At 37.4% G+C, this 21,321-nt stretch overlaps 1 protein-coding gene across 2 annotated transcripts; it reads right to left on the reverse strand.

Moving 5' to 3' along the window:
• Positions 1–286: 286 nt before the first annotated feature.
• Positions 287–21,316, reverse strand: LOC145470275 (equilibrative nucleoside transporter 1-like). Of its 2 annotated transcripts, none has more exons than XM_081454108.1 (15): positions 20,646–21,316; positions 11,966–12,047; positions 10,140–10,261; positions 9,225–9,319; positions 8,731–8,781; positions 8,369–8,454; positions 7,986–8,034; positions 7,493–7,590; positions 6,499–6,547; positions 5,925–6,020; positions 5,416–5,513; positions 4,498–4,612; positions 4,321–4,406; positions 3,436–3,635; positions 287–2,692 (listed from the first exon to the last, which is right to left on the reverse strand). In XM_081454108.1, the coding sequence occupies exons 1-15, from the start codon at positions 20,729–20,731 to the stop codon at positions 2,581–2,583; spliced, it is 1,425 nt and encodes a 474-aa protein (XP_081310234.1). In that variant the 5' UTR covers positions 20,732–21,316; the 3' UTR covers positions 287–2,580. The 2 variants fall into 2 exon arrangements, with proteins under 2 accessions (XP_081310234.1, XP_081310233.1); XM_081454107.1 differs by lacking the exon at positions 20,646–21,316 and adding an exon at positions 14,340–15,419.
• Between the last annotated feature and the right edge of the window lie 5 nt (positions 21,317–21,321).

Raw genomic sequence — 21,321 nt, forward strand, 5'->3', positions numbered from 1 at the left:
TGAATTCATTCCAATATTTGTGCACTCCTTCCCAACATTTGGGAGGAATATGTGATAAGCCAAAAGATCGGCTTCATAATTACTACATGTTCTGCAGGCTGGTACAGTCTTAAGCTATTTTACAAAACAGAACCCAAATTTTCTTCCAATATTTTTGTTACTGTGCCTTTCAATAACACATGAACTCTGACGTTCAAAAACTAATTTATGACTGTATATTTGACTGCTGTAAATCACACTCATGGCAAAAACCAATGAACTTTGGAAAAAAAAAGAAACAAATGAAATGGATCAAAAATGACATCCCCGAAGATAACTGACAGAAACAAACACAACTGTTGATTGCGCAGAGTTCACATGTTATTGGGGGTACAGTAATTAATGCACATCTTATCAAAAATGTGTGGAGGCGTGGTGGACTCACGGTGAGTATGTCACCTCTGGGTTGAGTAGTCTGAGTTTGAGCCCTGGCTGGGACCATTGTGCTGTGTTCTTCGAAAAGATGCTTTACTTTCAGTGCTTCTCTCCACCCAGATGTATAAATGGGAACCGGCAAATTTAATGCTGGGTGTAATCCCGTGATGGACTCGCATCCCATCCAGGGGGGTGTAGAAATACTCCTAATTGCTTAAAAATACTACTAAAACCAAAGATAAGCCCCGGCCTGACGGGCCACTTGGCTTGAATGCAAACTTTTATCCAAAATGTTAACTGCCATTTTTATTGTATCTTTAAGTGTGATAATATAAAAGTATGTAAGGCTTTGTTTGTATTTTTCTTCAATTATAAAAGTAGTTCTGTTCAGTTTCTAGACTAAAAGAGAATGGTAATTCATGCAAGTTTGAAAAGAACAGTATTACATTGAGCTATGTAGCCAGTGTTGTTAAAATAGATTTCAAGAACAGAGTGCCCCTGCATGAAAATTGTATGAACAGTTAAAATAGCTTGCAATGAATGATACTACCACACATGTATGTAAATGGCTGATGAAAATGTAAAATTGGATAGTAAGGATACTTTCAAAATATTTTTTCAAGCTGGCATTTAGCTTATCAAAGACGACAGTTTCAAAAGCAATAACCTTCTCTGCCCAGATCAGTGAGTCGAAATGTACACAGTTTAAAATGGGACAGAGTGTACATCTAAAATGGACATTGTAGTGATAGAAACATACTGCACTGTAATAAATTTCAACAATGATAATAAAAAAGAAGTCCAGAAAGTGTTTTCTCTGTTTATAATAACTTTCATAGCTGAATTTATATTCAAAATAATTTCAGAACAGTCTTAAGAAAACATGCTCACTGATTGGTTAAAAACCGTGTTTCTATAACTCGATAGAAACACAGAACTAGGGCGAGCTGTTGATGTAATGATGGCGTGAGCAAAGAGGAGTTACATTTTGATAATCACAGTTAACTAGTTGTTTTCCTTTTTTAGTCGCGCTATTTTCTAAAAGAAATAGAAAACATGTTCTCCATGTTTCTATCGAGTTAGAGAAACACTTGTGAAAGTTTGGGAGAACTTGAAAAAGCTGTGGAAACACTCCCTTGCGGCTCGTGTTCCCACAGCATTTCTCGTACTCCCAAACTTCCACTCATGTTTCTATAACTTGATAGAAACCCAGTACATGTTTTCTATTTCTTAAATATTGAAGTCTTTAAGCTTTCTTAAAATTTCAGCATTTTACCAAACATCACACTGACACCATACCAATGCTATAACCTCTAACCCACAAAATAAGTCTTCCAATGTGGAAGACGCTTCTGACACTAAAGTAAATTAGGGATTCAACCTTCTTTCATAAATATATTGCTTCTTTTTAAGCATTACAGTCAAACCTCTCTTTGCAGACAGTTATTATACAGACACCTCTATACACCGACAGTTCATGCTGTCCCAGAGAAACTAGAATTCATATTACGGTAAGTCCTCTAAAATATGCATACCTCCAGAAGACAAATGTTCCACCTCGGGTCATTTGGTGTCTCTTAGACCAAGGGTTTCATTAAGGGCCGGGCACTGTGCAAATTGACCGGCTGTGAGGATGATTTTGTCTGCCTGGTTTGACCCTCCAAAGGAAAGTTTTTCTTATTAAGAAGTTCAGTTCAAAAAGTTTTTCCCACCTGTGAAAACCAGTTGCCCTCTTGCTGAAAACGTTGATGAAACCCGTGTGTCTATGTTTAAGAGGTTTGACTGTACGTTTTTGGCATCAAACCATGATGATCTGAAAATTTTATATAATTGTTTTGGCTGTTATTAACAATGTTCGTTTTCATTAACTTTAACGTTTATTTCCAGGTTTCAATTGCACTGAGTGGTCCTCACACCACCAACTTGTGAATCAACTGGATAAAACTGCAGCTTATACTGTCAACCAATTCACACTACAGCTGATTTCAGAACACATATGAATAACTCTGTGATCCACACGGGGAAGCAAGCCCAGAAGTTTCTGTAAATTCCATTGCAATCACTGCTGCAGAACTGCTTCTAAGTGTACACCCCAGCTTAGCCTCCCTAAGGTGCTAGACACAGGACTCCAGGAAGAAGTGATTAGTGAGCAGTTTGAAAGTCCTGTTAGAGAAACATGGTGATAACAAATGAAAATCCTGCTCCCATTCCTAAGCCAATGATCAACATGAAGGCCATCATAGTGCCTGCTGTCTCTGCATGTTTTGGCTCCACTGTGCTGTAATGGAAAAGAAATATCGAAGCTGCTAAGTTTCACTCCCAAGGACTGCAGTGTTTAAGTGTTGAATGGTCACATGTTAGGGTTTCATCCACAGACTGAAAAGTTAGATCCACCTTGTACAGTATAACAGACAGTACCACATGAACATACTGCTCAATAGCTTTCATTTGAATGGTCACACACTAGGGTTTTATCCACAGACTTAAAAGTTAGAACCACCTTGTACAGTATAACAAACAGTACGACATGAAAGTACTGCTCAATAGCTTTCACTTGAATGGTCACACACTAGGGTTTCATCCGCAGACTTAAAAGTTAGAACCACCTTGTACAGCATAATAAACAGTACCACATGGAAGTACTGCTCAATAGCTTTAATTTGAATAGTCACACACTAGGGTTTCATCCACAGACTTAAAAGTTAGAACCACCTTGTACAGTATAACAAACAGTACCACATGAAAGTACTGCTCAATAGCTTTTATTTGAATAGTCACACACTAGGGTTTCATCCACAGATGTTAAAGTTACAGTACAACAACCTTGTATAGCATAATAAACCGCACTGGTTAATAGAGTTTTATTTGAATGGACACAAATTTTGTAATTTTGTATGTGGGATGATATTTTTGTAGTATCAGCAGAAATTGGGGTTTGAAAGTTAAATGTTTCCAGCATACAGTCCTCTCCAAAGAATAAACACAAAATGCAAACAACAGAAAATGATATTTTTTACTTACGATGGTCCGTACATCATGCACAAGCTTCCCAAATAACCATTTGAGATGGCAAACAGCACCATGAACAGAATGGGGAAGTAATCTTCATGAAAAAATACTGAAGAATGCTCTCTTGGCTGTGCATTACAAAATGCAAACAAAGGAAGAAATACAACTCTCAAGAAGCAGAGGAGCGGAAGAAGCACACCATCTTTACCAGGCTGAAAGAAAGTTCAGGAAGATAGTGATTAGGGAAAAAAAATAGCAACAAGATTTTCTCTGGTCACTGGTTGTATATTTAGCTGGTTGCCTATTACTAACAGCAGCTGTGCAACAAGTCACTAATCTTCCAGTCTTTACAATACAAAGGAACACAGACAAAATACAGAGGAATCCGAAAACTTCAAACCATCTAGGGGAATGTAAATTGGTCTAAAAAATTGGGAAGTTTGCAAATTGAGTGTAAATTTCAACTAACGTTTTGTGGGGTTCTAGCTTTTCAAATCATCTAGTGGAATGGGAATTGGTTCCAAAAATTGGGAGGTTTGCAAAATTAAGTGTAGATTTCTCCTAACTTTTTTGCCAAGAAGGTTAAAATTTGTTTAATTCATTGAGTCTTGAAAAAAATTGTTGGGGGGGGGGGGGGTGTTGAAAAATTAGGATTCCATGGTACTTAACAAATACTTTATGTGTGGACAGTAGGCAGGCACAAACTTGCTTGATGCATTCCCATAGTTAATGTTCAAACCTTTATTGTAACTAGACCAATACCTCCCTTTGGAGAGTACGGCAAAACAAGGATATACTATTACTATTGCCAAAATGAATTATAATGAGTAGTCACTGATCAATTGAGTGATGGGTTGATTGAGTGATAGTTGCAGCACATGGATTTTAAATACATACCCACTGTACAAAAGATGCTGCCAGTCTGCCACAGAAATCACCAACATTGAACAATAGAAAGCAGGTAACTGGCACAAAATAGGTACCTTTAGAAAAACAAACAACATGTTCAATTCTTTGTTATTTCCACAGTTAGGGCAAACATATCATTTTTATCATCAAGCATCAGACACTCACTTGTCCAAACTGTTTTGTCGCCATCATTGACAGATCTTATTCTTGATGTCAGGGAAGGAAATGCTGCTAATGTTACAAAGAACACAAAGGCCACTGATGAACCAAGCTTGAAAATCTAAGAACAAAATAATAGCAAATTAAGCATTCAAATTTTGTAGCCTGAATTTCCTGACAACTAACAGGTTAGAACATTATTTTTATTCAATGGCCTACATGTTCCAAACGAAATAAAAGTTGTTTCTATAAATAAGCAAGCAGAAGGAATACAGTGCTTAAGTTCCTGGAGAGTACAGTTGAATCTCTACAAAACAGACACCTATGTAGGCAGATAGCTCCGATAGGTAGTCAATTAGTCATAGATGGAGCCACATACTGTTACTACTTTTAAAAAACCCATAATCGGACAGTTCTTCTCTGGGGACACTTTTCTGGTCTTAAGGGTGTATGTTCAAAGGAGATGTAGACAATATCCTCCCTTAGGTGCAAAAATATGCTTGGATATTTGTACACGGACAACATCTGTTCCGAGAAGTGAACAGTTTAGCAAGAGCAAAGCTTGAAGAAAACTGTGAGCTTCAAGCAAGTGATAATGCCTAAAGGACAAAGAGGAGAGCATATTTTTGTGCCAAATTGAGGCTATTGTGTTTCTTTTCCTTCAAATATTTTTTTTTAACACAAGTGATGTTAAAACTGGGGACTATCGCTCGGATATTCCCCACTCTTAGCTGGGGTATATTCAGTCATGTGATGCATTTAGACCAATCCTGTGCAAGTGAAAAGATATGATGGATTTTATAAACATTACCTTTCCACTGTGACCAAAAACACTGATATCAGACAGAAGTTCACAACAAAACAGTAATTACACAAAGCTTCTTATAAATTGGCATATATTGATCAGAATCAGCGCCTTCTCACCTGTCTAAAGATCAACAAAAATGGTGGCTTGTCACTTCTGACTATTTCCACATCTTTTGGATGTCCACTGACAGCAAGAAGTTTTTCTTGATCCAAACCTAACGATTAATTAAAATCGTCTGTCAATGTTGTTTTAATTTCTTTCTTTTGGCCTTTGCAGGAAATCAACGTAAATTATTTTAATTTAATTAACAAATTATTTTATGGAACAAAAACTTTATTGTCCTTTGATTTTGTCACTGGAAGAAAAGGCAACAATAGGCCTAACAATTTTAATTTTGAGGTACAATATACAACCAAGCACAGGTGGAGCACTACAGAGCAGCATTAGTATGACAGAGGACTGATCAACAAAGTAAAAACATATTAAACTGGTGACTTGGGGAGACTCAAGGAAAGGAGTTAACATGGTAACGACTATATGGCCTTATTCGACACTCTGGTGTAAGGAGTTATGTGAGGTGAGGACTGGTAAACTACAGTTAAAGTACAGTTAATTTTGTTCTTACTTAATGTGGAGTGTTTGTAGCCTCCTGATTTCCTTGTTGGTGGTATTTGCCAGTTTGCTAGTCTCTCAATCTGATCAGCTTGAATACTTGGAAACTCTGTGGACATGAAAAAAACAAAGAAAAAAACAAACAAACATGAATAAGTTGCAGCATCTATGTACACTGTAGGTAAGAGATCACAAGAGATCTATGATTTAAAAATCTTGATGTTGGTTTGAGAATTTAATACATTTATTAAACTCTTGGAAAAAACCCCAATAAAACCTTACTTAGGTCAGAGCATAACATATAAGCTGATGATTAAAGAAATTTTCCCGTTTTCAGAATTTCATTCTGAAGTCTGGTTGCTACAAAAATTTTCTCATAACATTATATCATAATTTTATCACTATTCAATATCAAATTACAATAAAAGTTAATTTACAATTAGGTTTTCCATAGGTAGTTTAACAAATATTATAGAAATTGACTGTTTGTTTCCAGTGAGACTGGAAGCAAAACAAACCATTGGGTTTTTGAGCTAGCCAATTTATTTGCAATACAAGAGAGAGCAATAAAGGAAGAATTCACTTACTTATCTCACTTCTTTGGTCATGTGGTGAAATGTAATGTCTGGCAAATTTCTATTAGAGGGAAAAACCAAATAAAACAACCATTATTTTTGAAACTCAAATTACCACAGACTACTACCTCCAATCACGTGATATTCAAATGAAAACTACTGAGGAGCCTCTGGTAATGGACAACTGTAACTAACAACTCCTGCTGCTGGACAGCTTCCATAGTCAGACAAAAATTCTAGTATGCACCTCCACAATACAGATGCCTCTTTATCATGGACGTTTCTCTTAGCCCGAGAGAAACTAGAATTCATATTATCTCTATAGAGCTTAAGGGAGCTACGTCATAGTTTGCGCATCTTCAAAAGTGAAGCCCAAATTTATCAAGTTTGTAATCTGTGTTAATAATCTTCTCTGTCCTTTACCATCTTTGTTCCTTTATGATTTATTATTATCTCTCTGGTGTTTTTCTATCTTAGTTAACTACTATTTACTGGTTTCCTTCAATTTAAAGGCCATTTTGTGTGTGGCCAAAACAGTAACTCAAAATACTGTGACTGAGCTCCTTTAAAGATTGTCGTTTCTGACCGATCAGGGATCGTGGATTTGCCAGTTGGGCTGTGGATTCTGTCTTCAACTTGTCCACAGGGCAAATGAAGTTTCTTGGGGAGATTTTGAGGAAATTACAGAACTACTGTAAGAGATAAACTTTTTGGGCATTAGTGAGAATGACTTACAGGCCAGTATATCATAGTAAGTTTGAATGTGCAAGAAAAACAAGTCCAAAAATTTGTTTTCTTTGTACCCGGCAGTCTACCTCTGAATACAGAACTTCCCCTAATAAGTTTACCACATACAATCATGATTTTTAGTTCCAGGAGTGTAGAACAATGGAAGAGTGGAAGACTTTATGAAGGTTTGACTGGAAACTTAACAGGTGTCAAATAGTTAAATAGCCTTCACTGAGCTTTTCCAGATGTTACATAAATTCCTTCCTTAAACTCTTACCATCCTATGCAGCAAGATGTATGTCACAAGACAGAAAGTTAACACAATAACTGCCGACATGAAGTAACCAAAACCACTGCTTATGGCATCCTTTCCTCCTGAAACAACAACAGAAAACCAAAAAAAAAATCGTACTGTTTACCAAAACTTTAATCTCCAAAATTGTTTCAAGCAACAATGAGTGCTGCTACCTCTCCTGAAAGGTAAGATGCATGAACTCCATCTCAGGTTCCATCCCCCTTCCAACACCAGCAAGTTTGTTGGGGAGCCTTGCAATTTCATTTACACACTTGGAGGATGGGGGTGGGGGACGGGGCAGGGAGCAATTTGAAAGTAAGTGTTTTGACTAGATTTCAACATGACGAATCTCACCAAGCTAGAATCCAAACCATTTCATCAGGTAAGTAATTTATGGGTTTGACAGCTCAATAAATGACTCTGGTATCATAATGTTCACTTTACCAAGTTAGTTTCAAAAATGGTGCAAGCTTACCTAGAAGAGAGAAAATACTTGCCAAAGCTGCAAATGTGCCCCCAACACCCTGTTTGAAGAAGAAAACACAAATAACAGATGAAGTGAAATTATTCAGTTTTATCAAACACCGTCTACAGAGTTTCAATATTTTTTGGTCGGCAAATGTGCTAACAAGTACATGAAGAGTGAACCACAGCAGCTCTTGCTTATCACTGACTTTTAAATTTGTTTATGTTTAAATTTCCAAAAGGCACCAAAAAAACAGAGTCTGCATTTGAGCTGAGAAGCTTAACAACTGCATGGTCTCTTCAAAAGCAGGTTTCCAAAATATATGTCTAGCTGTCGTTCTGACTAGATTGAAATTATCACAGATCAGAAGTCTGATATAAGCACTATTTTACCTGGCCAGTCATAACAGCTCCAGTGTATCTTTGAGGCATCATTCCACACACGCCAAACAGTCCACCCTGATAGACTGCACTGGTCACTGGTGAAATTAAAGCAGAACACAATTTCATTGCATGCAACCCTGGGTGATGCAACAGCCTAACAACAGCGCTCTGGACTCTACATCCGGGTCCGGGTTCGGGCCAGACTCATTGTGCTGTGTTTTTGGGCAAGATGCTAGTCTTATGGTCCTCTCTCCGTTCAGGTACATAAGTGGGCAACAGTGAAATTAAATTCCAGTTCATGATCCTTGCACATTAATAACAACAACTTAATACATAAAGTAATACACAAAATTTATATAATGACAACTTACTGTTAATTAGGACAATTGTTCCAATGGTGATATAAAAGAAATCTGTTGTCCCTGTGAGAACCGAGAAGAGGAGCAATTAATTTTTTTGATTCTATAACGGGAATAGCCAGTTAACAGGCAGGACAGCACTGTTATTTTTAAGAAGACAAGAGAAGAGCATAGAGAAACATGAAACAAAGAAAGTGATTCTCACACTTCTTCAATTGACAGGATTAGGATTTTTGGAGATACAATTCACTTGAATTGATTCATCACAGTGCACACAATTTCTATATATTTGACTCCGAGGTCTAGCAGATATATACATGTGTATCAAGAGGTGATACTATAATATAAATTATATAATTTTTATATAAATGCCAATTTTACTCTGGTGTATGGTAATATTAACTGTCTTATATTGTTACCAGAGGTAATGTTGAACCACAACATAATCAATAATGATTTGAGGAACTTTGTAAGAAAATCTAAAATGCCAACTGCAGACAACTTACAATTTGATGTATCAATGACGACAAGGACTGTCGTCACTACAAAGCAGAGCGTCATAATACAAACTGATGTGAGCATTCTGACCTGAAGAGAAACCCTGAAAAATACACACCACACACATGTCAAGAAGCTTTTCCTGACTATAACTGACAGCAGTCTAAAGTTAATCTTTTGATGAGTCACTGTTATGTCACAGTTAAATTAATGATAATTCATGGCAATTTTAAAGAATACGTTCAGTTATCAACTGCTAAACAATGTTTAAATATACTATTGCAGCTTTTAAATAGTTATCATCTACTATTGTGACAACATCTAGTTACATCTTGGTAATGTTAACTGCACTAACAATAAAACAGGCAGAAAATGTTTTGATGTTCATAATCAGTGACAGCTGCTGGAAGTCACCTTTTGGTCTTTTAACTTTCCAAATCTCCGTATTGGGCAAGGCCATGTATATGTAGTTTTGAAAAAACATTAGTTTGAAAAAAATTATGCTTGTGTAGGAGTTTTATTAATGTTTTCAACAGGAGGGCAACTGGTTTTTACAGGCAGGCAAAATTACATGTATTTCAACTGAACTTCTTTATCAGAAAACTTTCCAACTTTGCACTCGATGGTCAAAGTAGGTGGGGAAAATTGTCCTTGCAGCCGTTCGATTTGCCCGGTGCCCCGCCTTAACGAGACCCCTGCCTGTGACAAGTCATTGCGACCACAAAATTTTTTCCTTTGTCAAGTGGTTCTGCATGGATGTTACCCTCAGGTTCAGACTAAAAACATTTCCAACATAGTAGAACCTTTCCTTCTTGACACCTTTACATTACAACCAGAGTTTGGTCACAGAGAGACTGGAAGTCATCAATCTCTACTTAGAACTACAATACCATGGATATTACCTGTTCTAAAAAAAATCTTACTTGTGTTTAAAAAGAGTGTTTAGCAAGAACATAAGAACATTAGGAACCATGGCTGCCACTGAGAAGTAATTTTCAAAGCTGTGCTTCAGGTCTTCATCTTTCTTCAGTTTTTCTTGAAAATACTACAACAGATAAAATAAAGAATAGGTTACAAGTTATTTCTATATCAAACATTGATTTGACATTACAGATTGAAGCAAAGTTTCTTTTTCCACTAATCTGCAGTTTAGCCATTGATACTGTAATGATTTACCTACTGTATACCCACTGTTGGAGTTTAGCAGGCAATAGAAAATAGCCCCCCAAAAAGTATACTCGCTGATTGGTAAATCATCTTTCTATAACTTGATACAACACAGAACTAGCATGATGTGAAGATGGCACAAGCAAAGAGAATTTATATTCTAATGATCAAAGTAAACAAGTTGCTTTCTTTTTCCAGTCACGGAATTTTCTAAAAGAAATACACATGTAGAAAACATGCTCTCCATGTTTCTACTGAGTTATAGAAACACTCCAGCCTATAGTTTGGGAGAACTTGAAAAAGCTCTCACCTGTTGGCTGGTGTTCCCATAGCATTTCTCTTTCTTCCTAACTTCCACTGGTGTTTCTATTTAACAATAAGATTATGAGCTCGAGATTTCTATGAGGTGATAGTTGATGAAGCCAAACGCCGAATCAACTATTCCCTCATAGAAATCGAGACCGAATAATCTAATTGTTTTAGTAGAATTCTAACTGAATTTTCCTTCAAATAATGATTCCAATTATTTCTGATCTTAGTATTGAACTTCACACTTTAGAGAATTTACATGGACTGAATTGTCAATTTGACATTTGCAGTTGTCTATGCGCATTCATCAGTTTCTGTCAAAAATTTCAAGCTTTTTAATTCAAGAAACCGAAAATGCCCTCCTTTTAGTCTTCTCAGCTGTTTGATTATCCATTCGTTTCTAAATGTTCTTTCAAAACTTTGGAGAATCGAGGAAACGTTACAATTTTTTCAACCAAACCAAGTCACTGCACACTAATGGCTGATAGCGTGCAATGGTTCAGCCAATTGGATTGCAGCATTTGCATTAGTATACTAGTAGTATTCTACTAATAAACAATTAGATTAAGAGCTAGAGATTTCTATCACAAGATAGTTGACGAGGGCTGTGCCCTCGTCAACTATCATGCATAGAAATTGAGAGCAAATAATCTTAAAAACCTAATAGTTGTTCGATACTTCAGCTAAATCCTCTTTACAGACACTTCGAAAATACCAAGAAGCGGCCATCATTTTGTTAACAAGGGCACACTGCTACGCTTCTCACTATCTATCACAGAATGGATAGTGAGTAGTGTAGCCAATCAGAGAATAGCATGCGTGATAGAACGCTAGTAGATTTATATTGAAACTCAATAGAAACACAGTACATGTTTTCTATTGCTTATTATTATAGATGCACTGCTGGAAATTATAGAGTACATACAGTGGAATTCTGTTGTTTTTTTTTTTAACTTCCAAGGGAAACCAAAATCTGTTTGGAAAATTGGGTAATGCAAGAAACTGGGGATAAAATCACATTGTTCAAATGAGGAGAGGAAAACAATTTTTGGTTCATGTTATCGGGAGGTTCGAAAATTGAGTGTTCAAGAAATCAGGACCCAGATGTTGGGAGGCCAGTGCAATCACCACTCCTTCTCAGATGCAAAAGTTTTTTTTTTCCGCTTTTCCAAACCATTTTCTAAACCAAATAGACAATGGCCTTCCACGTTTTGCAAGAAAACAATGCCCTTTTGAGGAAAACCATCTTCTATTTGGTAAATAATCTACTTACTGCATGAGCAGTGATAAACATGTTCCATGGCAGCAGAGTCCCAACTCCTTGAATAACCATGATGAGATACACCACATGGAACCTGTAGGAAAAAAAAGTGACCTTAAATAAATCCTCTCCTCGTTAAAATAAAAAGGTAAGTTATGTAAGGCTCAGACTGTGGGAAAAACAAAAAAGAAAACTATTTCTTTGCTTCCCTTTTGGCTTGCATGCTATCTGTTAGTTAACATTACCCATTGTGGCCCATACAAGCAAAGCACAAACATTACTTTGTTGCAGTATATTATATTACACAATAATCATTTCAAATATTTTTAACTATAGATAATTATAATACAGTTGGACCCCACTAATTTGAACTCGGTTATTTCAAATTCCCCATTACTTCAAACTCAAAACATTTCCCTTGGAATTGTTCTTCAGTCATGTACTATTGGCTATTTCAAACATCCGCTATTACAAACTATTTTTCGATTCCCCAGAGAGTTCAAAATAGCAGGGTTTCAACTGTACATACAATCATGTATATTTTTAGATGTGGTACAATTACATTACTTAAGCAATATCGATAAATACATGTCAAGGCATATTGGTTACTGCTTTGCCTTAGGAGCTATAAAAAAATTTGTTTTAAATTTATGTCTCCTCAAATTGAAAGGGCTTTAATACTCCTTAGTTTGCAAAATAATACAGTGAAATACTGGTTTTTCAATCAACATCTGAGAGAATTGGTTTAAAAAATTGGATACAAGAAGTTAGAGGAATGCAGGGTAAAACTGAAGCGTTTGATTGAGGGGAGAAAGGACTAAAAGTTTGAGTTATTAGGAAATTTGAAAGCTTAGGTCAAGAAATCGGGATTCCCACAGTATTATAAAACACAAGCTCAAATAACACAATGCAATAATTATTGCATTATTTTGCACATAGGTAACTTCTGTTACCTAAGAAATGCTCTCAAATCTATTAAACACTACAGAATTGGCTGTTTAAATAATATTTCTGACTCCTTAGTGACAACTGTTTAAATATTGCTGCCATGCATTCAAATATCTTCAAATACCTGACCATTGACTGGCAATAAGATTCTTTCAAGTGACCATCAGCTCATAAGAAGCTTGAATAACACGATATCGACAGAGAAAAATTTGAAAATATAACTGCCCAGGTAAAACAATTACTCAAAGACTTATTCACACTGATCCTCAAAAGAGGAATCATGCCTTGACACTTTGTTGCTGACAGAAAAAGATTTGCTAAACAGAAAGCTCGGAAGCAGTTTTAAGGCATGTCAAACAGATGAAATAGGAACTGCAATCAATATTGAGGTTATGATTAAACTGTTTTCAAGATCTTGAACAGTACCACTCACAAATACACTTGGTTGACTTTTCAATATTGTATCAAGTTAAAAGGTACAAAATTAATGCCACCCACGTAAAAGTGATTTGTGGTTAACAAACCACACGTATAAAGAAAACCACATTTTGGCAATGGTTTTGGGGGTTGGAAAAATTCTGTGACGTTTACAAGCTTGGCGGGGTTACATATTTATCTTGGGTACAAGGGCAAAGGTAGTTGAATTTCCGGACAGGAAATTTTAGCAGCAGCGTGCACGAAAATCTCTTCGACTTAGCTGCACACTACTAGTTAAATCTCCTCGTGACTGCATACTGAAAATGCGAAATAATCTGCGGTTTTGAAGTAAAAAAAATTATGCAAACTAACCCTCTGTTATACGTGTCTATAATTCTAAAATTCTCTAACTTCCAAAAATCTAGAAGCTTACTACTCTACATGAAGGTAAATTGCTTTCAACATCACCATCGTGGCACCATCCTTATTTTGATAACAATATTGATTTAAACATGAATTTTGCGCGGAAAAAACCGAAATAATGTAACAACCAAAAGAAAACGCAACGTTTAGAGGCAAGGTAAACATCCATTCATCTATGTAATTGCCGTTCATCGATTTTCCAAATATCTTAAGCGTTAAAAAAAAAAACCATGTTTGAATTTTAGCTCGATAGCAACAAGTATAACATTAATCAGCACAATGGGCCACCATCTATAACAGTATGTTCCTTCAAAAGCAAGACAAGCTCCACAAAGAGTCAGGCTTAAGCTCGCTTACTGAAGGCTACACAAAAAATGTTTTAAAACTCATCTTAAGACAAGGTTACTTTGAACTACACAGTGCCCGGAACATGCTTTCATAGAACTTTAAAAAAAAAAAAAACGAGAAGGGAGTCGGTGACACCACAGTTGATGATGCAACGGTATCAAAGCATCGATCGCGAAATAAGACCGCCACAAGTTGAGCTAAAATCTACCTTTTTCTACCTTAATAACTATACTAACTAAGTCTAACCTACCGATCTCGTGGTTCCATTGACACAAGTAGAGTTTTCTTCGCAAGACTTTTATCCTTCTTCTCAAGAAAGGTCTCAATTTTCACTTCTTCGCGTCCGGCGCCCATGTTGAAAAGAAAATTCGAGACCTGTTTACCTCGGCGTTGAACTCTTGAGTGATTCAGAAGCTAAGAAAAACTCTAACGCACTTTACACGATAACTTTTCTAAAACTCTTATGCGCAAGATTGTTCGAAGCGTGCTAAGATTTTGCACCAAAAGACTTCTACTCTGTCAGCTTGTTGAAAGCTTTTTTCGCTGGGAGCGGTGAACGACGGAAACCAAATGAATGACACTGACATGTTCCAGATGACTGCCCACTAGAGGGGAGGGGAGGGGAGTGCAATATCTCTAATCAAAAATGTTTCTTTATACTTCCTCCATAAAGCTATCTACCCTAACTTTTCTTAAGTTTAAATGCCTAGCATTCGTTCTTGGCAATTCTTTTCTTAGTTAGGGGTTTTCGTTGTCTCAACCCAAGAAAAATAGCTTTTCTAAAATTGACACTTACCACTCCCTACCTAACGTAAGCAATTGACCTTACCATCACGTGAAGGTCACGTGTTGCACGAAGCGAAGCTTTTGAAGAATGCGACTTTGCATTTTCAAAGTTTTGCGCTTGTTGCGGGATTCTTTTGATTATTTCAACAGCCTTACGTTCGGCCGACAAAAGTTATTTCCTCCATTCGGCATCTTCATCAGCGAATTTTGCAAGGGCACCAAAATGTTACTTGATACGTTAACTTGAAACCGGAAATCGCATTCAAAAAAAGCCCATATCGTTGTGTGATCAGCCGTTCATGTGACCACATTGCGACGCAAATGTTTTTTTATAAAAGTGCTAATTTAGATATTTCTGACCTTCAAAACTCAAGCTTGCAAGGTAAAAGGGCGGTGATCAGAAGTATTGGTTGTAAATTGATCTTTTTTAATCGATCAAGTGTAACACAATCTCACTTCCGGTCAAAGCAAGTGATTATGTAATCGTGTTCTGAGTCACATCAAAATCAATTTTGTTGACTTTTGTTATTCCTCACTGCAATGTTATGTAAAAAACAAACAAACAAAAAACAAACAAACAGACAAGTAGAGAAATATCACTTGAATTGTTGGGATGAAAATGAAATCAATCACAACTCATGAGAGTCTGTTTTCCTAAAGGTTCCCGTAGGAGGAAGGATGCCAAAGCCTGGTTCACACTAGTGACATAACAACAAAACGACATCGTCACAAACGACGATGTAAAAAGGACGTTATGTTTGTAGTGTGAACATGTAGACATAATGACATATTAGCAACGTAACAGCATGAACATAATAACATAAAGATAAAACTGATCTTTTCCTTATGTCATTATGTCGCTATCATGTTCTAAAATCTCGACTCTGGATGATGGATGATGGACGCCCTGGGAGGGGGATACTCCCTAAAACTTTTGGTGGGGGTGCGTGGCCCGAACCTTGAAACTTTGATTTTTAATACCCTATAATTTCAGACTTAGGGAAAAACATCTACACCCCATTTCAAACCTCTAAAATAAGTAAATGGCTCTAACATATGACCACAGCTAACCAGAGATTCCAATTCGGTAAACTTTTGAGAAAGGCTACAAAATGTGCCAATGTTGATGTGGACAAAAATAGTTCCGTGTTCAAAATACCCAACTATGTCAAGCCAGAGTGAAATACATACATTCTTTCAGGCCAAAATGGTGATATTCTTTGCCCTTTTTCAGACCAAAACAGCTCAAAAACCATACCCTTTGGGGCTGCACATACCTATATAGCCAATATAAAGGAAAACCAGCCCCCCTCCCCCCAACACCCACACACATTCTTTGAGGGTGGCAAGGGCAAAAGTTAATGTGGGACCTGTGAAAGGTAACCAATTTAAAAGATAAATGTTAATGAACTTGGAAGATTATGTCAGATATGAGCATAAGCTTAGTCAAACCAAAATTCCAAGCTTGAAGTTTATGCTGTCTTTCCAGTCCATGATCATGGGATTTTCTTCTAAATGTATTCAGTCATGTAATTATTTAACTATGCTCATTATTTACTGGGAGAATATCGTGCCAGTACAGCCACTGTGTCTGGTTTTAAAATAATTCAAATCAAAAATTTGTCCATTATTTTGTAAATTAGAAGGGAATCCATACAATTATAACACAGGTACCATTGGAAAAGGCTTATTGCAAGTAGCCTCTCTGATATCCTGTGTTTAGTGATCAGGCTACAAACATTTAAATTTAAAGGACCTGGATGACCCTGGATAAAAGGCTCTCTCTCTATCCCAGCCTTCTCTCTCCTTTCCACAGACAAACAAGTACCAAGCCCTTCCCAAGTGTTCCTTTCACTGATTTCTCTTCCCGTTCATCTGCCTGCAATTTTAAGGCCAAATTGCTATAGCAGATGCAGTTCTAGAATAAATGGCGACTGATTTTGACCAAAATGATGGACGGTCATGACGAGTACAAAAGGCGCAGCTTAGAGATGGGTCTGCGACCACACTCCCCCATGGAATGTTATGGATTTTTAACTCTGTTTAAGTCCCTTTTCCTGGGTTTCCGAGTCATCCTAAAAATATCTGAATGATTTCTGTAAAACAGTGGAAACCACTACAGATCTGTACCTGCTTGGTATCTCAGCTTATAGTGGGTGTGTTACATAATCTAGCTAGGTCCACGGAAAGATTAAGGCCTCACGAAGGGAAGAACTAAATCTGAATTTGCCTTTATCCAGGAAAACTTTTTACAAGGGCTTTCTCCATCTTAGATTTAGTGATTTTTCTTTTGGAGGGCATCACGTGTGTTGGCGCAGCTCTGGATTGAACATTCCAGGTTCCAGTCCTGCTGCCATCACTATGTTGTGACTCAAGCAAGACACCCAGTTTACCCTCAGTATCTCTCTAATGCCTGGATATATAACCATGCAAAATTGTTCGGGTAACATGATAGAATGCTAAGGAGTAACTTGTTGTTGCCGGGAGCAGCAACACTTCTAGCCCCTCATGATGCAGAGACCACAGTGCAGGGGAAGGGCTTATGACTCACTATGATTAAAATGGCTAAATTAGACAACTAAGGAGACCATTCCCCGGGGCGGGGGGGAGTCCCGTATAAAAAGACAGGGGTGCTCGTCAGAAATTTTGAAAAGAACCCCTGCAAGGTACCAAGATCCAGTTTTGTGAGCGTGGCTTGAAATTTTTCCTCCCTTAAGGTCATTCCACTGAAATAGAACCTGCAATGAGATTTTTGTGCAACTTTGGATATTGATTGTTTATACTATAGGAACTTAAATTTTGAAATAAAAATGAGGGGTCCCCATGTTCGTTTAGGAACAACAGCACCTTGTTTATATCCAATAAATCCTTACTATAGTACCATAATACTGTATTCACGATTGCTTGCTAAATTCACGTTTCAGACGATTGTTTTTTGTTCTACACTGAGAATTGGTCCATATTTATTTTACACAGAGACATTTATTTCTCAAATATTCAAAACAACAGAAAAAATTATAGGTCACCATACTTGTTTGCGAGAAAATGATGATTTACCACTATGGTGAGATCCAGCTGTAAAGAAAAAGCCACCATTTTTTAATGTGCACGCAGTAATCAAGCATTAAATTATGCACAGAAGGGATGCGCAATGCAATACTGGGGAATGGCCTTAACAGGTACCAATTCTCACATAACACATTATCTCCTGTCATATTTTTTCGGCTCATTACCTTAGAAGGTACCTTAATAGCTTCCGCTGTGGACCTTTTGAGCCTAAACACCCTAAGAGGTACGAAAACTGCGTTTTTAACCCCTAAAAGGTATGACGAGCACCTCCGTCATTTTTGTATGCGAGTCCCCCCCCCAGGACCATTCTGGGTGTCTCAAGCATCATAGATACCCTTTTACATATAAATTCTCCCCCCCCTTACCTCCTCCCTACACCAGGCTGGTCATCTCTATACCATCAATAGGGCTGTAAGAGTATGTAAATCAACACTTAACCCATACGCAGTGAATTTTACCCTGGATTTTCCCACATTCTTTTCTGAGATGTTCAATTCAGCATCTATGAATGACTCAATGTTTATTTATCAGAATTACAGTGGAACCCCACTTTGGTTTGGTTTCAGCAAAAAAAGAACCCTGCCTTATGGCCTCATTATTATGTACAGCCACTTTATTGTGGCCAGAAGAGAAGCTCAGTCAGTCATTTTCCCATTTAAAAGAACCTGTTTAATACATGTACAGTCACTCTGTTAATATGGCCAGATTTTTGTGGCCAGTTGATGACCAGAGGTCACCAGATTAACAGGGTTCCACTGTAATATTAAAGTTGGAGAACCAGTGCCACAAAAGTCTGCACTGGCCTAGTGGCCGGTCATGCCAGTGTGTACTTTTATAAATATGCTCTCAAGTGATAATTTCTTCAGCAGTGATAACAGTGGAGCAGAACTCTTTCCTTCCTAAAGAGGTCTGAGGAATGCTTCCCCAGAAAAATTTGAAATGCATTTGATGTGCTTAGTGGAAATATGATCCTTATGAAGTGCTTGAGGGTGGAATTAAATACTTTGGTGGTATTATTGCATGAACCAAAACAAATAAATGCGAAATTGTTCAAGACTGTTTCCATTCACATTGAGTCTACAGGGGCGTAGCTAGGGGGGGGGGGGGTCCTGGGATGCCTGTGACCCCCTTTTGTAAGCCTTTTTGAGCAAACAACTTTCAACAGGTGGTGAAAACGACATGACAATCTGGTGAGTACCCTCACTTTGACACAGTGAGAACCCCCCCCTTTGAAAAATCCTAGCCACGCCCCTGATCTCACACTCAATGTGCAAGGATTGAATACTCAGTCTCTGGTTTCCCAAGCAATGAAGAGAATATACCTTTCTCGCATTCAACTTCAGTGTGTATGAAAAATAGCACTAGAGTAAGGTTGGGGTGGACATTTTCATACATTGATTCATTGACTTTGACTTTACCCCTTTGTTTGTTGGAATACGGGAAAGGTTTATAGATGTATGTGGATGTATTTCTACCTCCCTCTCCCCCTCCTGGTCAGGGTGCTTCTCTATAGAACCACTGTGATCATTAAAAAGTGTCTTGTACAAGGACAACACAATGATCCTCGGCAGGACTTGAACCTGTTTGCTTAATCCCTTTAAGATGATTTCCAGTCCATACTGTGCAGTCTCAGCACCCTAAGTTTACAAAAGTTGTAAATCTCACTCGATAGAATGCGAACTGATGTTATTCATTTTGAACCACATACTTTATCTCTGAGGCCTTTCAAATTCTTTTTCCAACAGCTTCATTGATTTTTACAGCTGTGAAGTTATTTCATCAAGTGACCTGAGAAAGAACGAAGCATAGAGCCTCCACCACTTCACCTCCATAATGGTGGTTGTTTTGAAACTTTGAATTTACTTCATGTAAGTATTTGCAAAATGTTTACATTTTGTGATACCTCGCATGAAACAAAACAAAAAATGCATACAAACTCTTGAGAGTGTACGGACTGGAAATAATCTTTAAATCCAAATTTTGTTTCTAAATGACAACATGGAACAAGACCTTAACACCCCCCCTCCTTCTTTTTTATCCTCAGTTTTGGGTACTTCCTGTACCAAACATGTGACCATATTGCTGATTTGACATATCACCCGTAGAAGACAATGGTCCGCATAATTTGCTGCATTCAAAGTTCAAAGTTGTTTCCTGGCAAGTGCAAAAAATCCAGGCAAGTGCATTTTCTCAGCCATTCACTTTGATGGCGAGCACTCTCAAAATTAAGCTTCCAACACTGACCCAGGGTACTTGCAATTTAATTGGTACAGTGTGTGTTCCCTGGACATTGTATATTTGTAACTGTTGTCTCTAGACGATTGCCTGTAATAGGGTATCACTTTTCACTCAACATAATTATTTGTTCAATTCAATCATTAAACTTTACCGGCCAGGACAAACATAAAAAAGAAAACAATAATCGAGGTGATGAATCTATGCAATATTTAACTCTTAACTATAAGAATTCAACTGATGAGGCGATTTGATGTAATAAGGAATTTAAACAAATTAGCAAACAGAATAGCTCCAGGGAGAAACTGGTTGACGCATTCTTCTTTATCACTTAGAGTGACCAAGGAAATGGCATAGCCCGGTCTTAAGAAAGTAACACATATCAGCTTACATATTAACTCATAAAGCTTTAAAATCATGTCAAATATTTATCTGGGAACGAGATTACTCAAGATTACTCGCTTACTTGTCTACCGGTTCGTTCTGTATGGATCGAGGATCGCCCAAAAGCCTTTCCTTCGACTCCGGATCCTTGACGACTTTTCGTCCCATTTGCCTTAAGGAGAAGAACTTCTTAATACCACTGGCTGGAAAATCTTCCGCTAGACGTCGACTGGAGTTGCGAAGGAAATGACTGAGGCTAGAAGTTTCGGTCAACGTCTTGTCCGACTGGCATCATCGGTGTCTATTTTCATTCACGTGAGCGTCACGAAAGCTCTCTTAGAGACGTGAGCAAGCGTCGGAGAATCTTTAAATGCAGTTAAACAAACGATCTACCGCCGTTTTTTCCAAAGAAAAAGAAACACATGCCTATTTCCTAGTCAAACTACAGAAAACGTCAGCCGTTACTACAAACTATCAACCTCACATCCACTACAATCAAAAGTTCATTACGTAACGCATGCGTATTACTGGCGCAGTTACGCGGCAAAACTTCAGCCAATGATAAGTTATGTTGTTTGTTGTTTGTTGTTTTGGTTGTTTATCGGATTATTGATGATTTTCTTTTATTTGCAATTTCTCTTTCTCTTAGTCCATGAAATACATTCCATGCTGGCTGGATATGGTTACTATGAAATATGCATTACGTATAAATTTTCAAATGTGTGATTGGCTGGTTTATCCGACACACCCTGAACATG

This window comes from Orbicella franksi, chromosome 15 (genome assembly GCF_964199315.1).
Source record: "Orbicella franksi chromosome 15, jaOrbFran1.1, whole genome shotgun sequence".
Taxonomy (NCBI): Eukaryota; Metazoa; Cnidaria; class Anthozoa; order Scleractinia; family Merulinidae; genus Orbicella; species Orbicella franksi.